We start from the raw sequence: 3,118 nt of genomic DNA, 5'->3' as shown, positions 1-3,118 counted from the left end.
TCTCACCTAAGATTTAAAAAAAAAAAAATCCAAACCCATATATCACATTTTAGTGCTGTAGTTACAGAACTTAAATATACTTAAAAAAATCAAAATTGTAAATACATATATATAACTCATTGTTAAATGAATAAATGCTGCATTATTATTATTATAATGGATATAATTATATATTGTATAATGTATTAATATAATTATTACATTATACAAGGGGAAAAAAGAAAAGAAAGAAATTTTTTTCCCAAATTTTTCCCAATTTTGACAGTACTTTATTGGTCTATAGTTTGAGTCTGCAATCTTAGCATCTCTCTTGTACAAGACAATTATTTTGCTGTGTTTCCACTCCCTTGAAACTCAAGCAGAGCTGAGAGCTGAGAGTGGAATAATATAAAAGAAATTATCACATCAAAAAATATCATAAAAATAAAAAATATTACATATATGGGACAATGAAATAAAAACAATAATTGAAAATAAAAAGCTGGCTTTTAAAAGATGGTTAAGTAGCAAAAAACAAGAAGATGAAATTGAATATAAAAAACGAGCAATAACCAAAAGAGAAACCAGAAAGAGAGTCACAGAGAAAGCTGAGAAAAATTTGTATCATATCTAGAATATGACATATACAAAATGAGACCCAGTGCGTTCAAAATACTAAAACACATGAATGCAGATATAAAAGAAACTGCAAATATAAATTGTGAAATAGATATAAAAGAATTCTTGGATTACTTTACAATCTTTGGACTGATAATACCGGCATCAAAAATAACAAAATACCTTAAATGATATGATAACAATGAAAGAATTAAAGGACAACCTAAATAAAATAAAAAATGGCAAATCAGCGGGAGAAGATGGGTTAAACTCCGAACTGTATAAATTTGCTGAAAAAAACTTTCATCAAAGATTACTAAAATTTTAAAATAAAATATATACAAATGGACAAATATCAATAGAATGGAATATAAGCATAGTAATGCCTACTGTATATTTAAAAAAGGGGATAAAACAAAACCTGCTAACTACAGAGGTATTAGTTTAGTGAATACATGCTACAAAATATATAGAAGAATACTGAATGAAAAATTAAAAATATGAAAAAAATTATTAGAATGTCAAAATGGATTTAGAAAAGGACGCTCTACAATGGATGCAGCTTTCTGTTTAAAGCTACTTATAGAAAAAAGAAGAGAATTTAATTTGGAAACTCATCTTTTGTTTATAGATTACGAAAAAGCATTTGACAAAGTAAAAAAGATATATACTGTTTCATATAATACAAAGAATAAATATACCTAATATTTTACTACATGCAATATTTAATATATACAAAGATAATGAAATAAAAATAAAAATAAATGAAAAGTTGTCTGAAAAACAATCTATAAACCAAGGAGTAAGATAAGGATGTCCTCTATCTCCAACACTTTTCAATATTTATATTAATGAAATATTAATACAGTGGAACGCCTTAAAACCAACGGTTTTCAATCTGTGCTCTGCGGACGCTCCAGGAAAATAAAATAAATAAAAATTGAATGACATTAAAAAATAAGAAACAAAAAGTAGAATCAATCGCTTCACAGTGAATTTTCATAGCGATAACATTGTGATTTCTTAGCGATTCTTCCGCGAGTTTTTTGTGCGTTTATCACCTTTTTGTAAGTGTTTAGTTGTGTAGTTAGTATGTGTTCATTAATAAAGTGTGTTTTGTTCTACTCCTTCAAACCCCGCACTACCGCGATACATTTCCGTTAGAAAAGCGTTACATTATTGATTGACTCAGGTGCTTTTATTGGTTTTCAAGTAGGTAAGTATTTGTATTTTGTTCTAAAATTTTTATTTGCTTTATTTTGTATTCTGGGTTATGAAAGATAAAGTCGGGTATTCTCATATTCCTGCGTGATTTTCTTTTAGGCATGGATCGCTGGCTTCAAACAGGTACTTTGAAGAAAAAAGATGTTACATTTGAAAAGGAGGACAAATCAGCAGCTCACTCCATTACTTCGCCAGATGAGCCAACGAAAAAAAAAAGATGATAACCAAGTAATGCACTCCGGCGTTTGTCTGTCAGAAGAGCTTTCCGCAAAAGAATCCATTTCTGTGCCGCATCACCTCAATAATTGTTTGCAAAACGCGATATAAGTGGGATAGTAAGGGAAAGACCTCCCAGTAAAAAACGAAAATATGAAGAAAGTTACTCGAATATGGGATTCACAAAAACAAATGATGGTCGGCATCATTTGTTTCTGTGTGATTTGTGGGAATGTGTTGACCAACAGTTCCATGTTTCCTGCTAAACTGCGGCGTCATTTCGAGGGAAACCATCCCGAGTTGAAAGATGAACCGTCTGGTTTTTTCAAGAAGAAGTGCGAAGAATTTTGGCTTCTCAGAAAACTATGACAACACTTGCTAAAACCAATGATGAAAAAGTACTGGAAGCTTCATACCTAATAAGTTACCGTGTAGCTCGAGCTGGTGAAGCTCATACCATTGCAGAGACTCTTATTAAACCTTGTACAATCGAGATTGTCAAATGTTTGCTTGATGAAAAAGCTGTTAAGTTAGTCTCCAACATTCCTTTATCAAATAACACTGTTGCTAGACGAATCAGCGATATGGCTGATGACGTGAAAGAGACACTTGTCAGTCGCATCAAGTGTACCAAATTCGCACTACAAATGAATGAATCGACTGACGTCGCCGGGTTGGCGGTTTTAATGGTATTTGTTCGTTATGTTTACTTACAAAGCTATCAGCAGGACCTTCTTCTTTGCAGACCACTACCAATCGACACATCAGGGGTGAAATATTTAATCTTTTGGATGAATTCTTCTCATCAAATGAAATACCGTCGGAAAACTATGCAGATATATGCACTGATGGTGCAAAGGCAATGATGGGTCACAATGCTGGAGCCATTGCCAAAATTAAAGATAACGCAAAGAAATGTAGCAGCAACCATTGCGTTCTTCATAGACACGCTCTAATATCGAGAAAAATGCCTTCTGAGCTTATGATAGTGTTGAATGATGCCATAAAAATAATAAACTATATAAAATCGCGACCTCTTAAAAGCAGGTTCTTCAAACTAATGTGTGAAGATATGGGAAAC

The 3,118-nt window shown here is 31.9% G+C and overlaps 1 protein-coding gene across 1 annotated transcript; it reads left to right on the top strand.

Moving 5' to 3' along the window:
• Positions 1-2,402: 2,402 nt before the first annotated feature.
• Positions 2,403-2,903, top strand: LOC150097466 (zinc finger BED domain-containing protein 5-like). The gene has a single exon (XM_090406929.1). It carries the CDS (start codon positions 2,403-2,405, stop codon positions 2,901-2,903), a length of 501 nt encoding a protein of 166 aa, XP_090263055.1.
• The last annotated feature ends 215 nt before the right edge of the window (positions 2,904-3,118 follow it).

Source organism: Typopeltis vanoorti, chromosome 17 (genome assembly GCF_054136105.1).
Source record: "Typopeltis vanoorti isolate ZY-2024b chromosome 17, IOZ_Tvanoo_1.0, whole genome shotgun sequence".
NCBI classification, from domain to species: Eukaryota; Metazoa; Arthropoda; class Arachnida; order Uropygi; family Thelyphonidae; genus Typopeltis; species Typopeltis vanoorti.
Note: the sequence above shows the minus strand (reverse complement) of the source record. Positions and strands in the feature narration are given on the sequence as shown.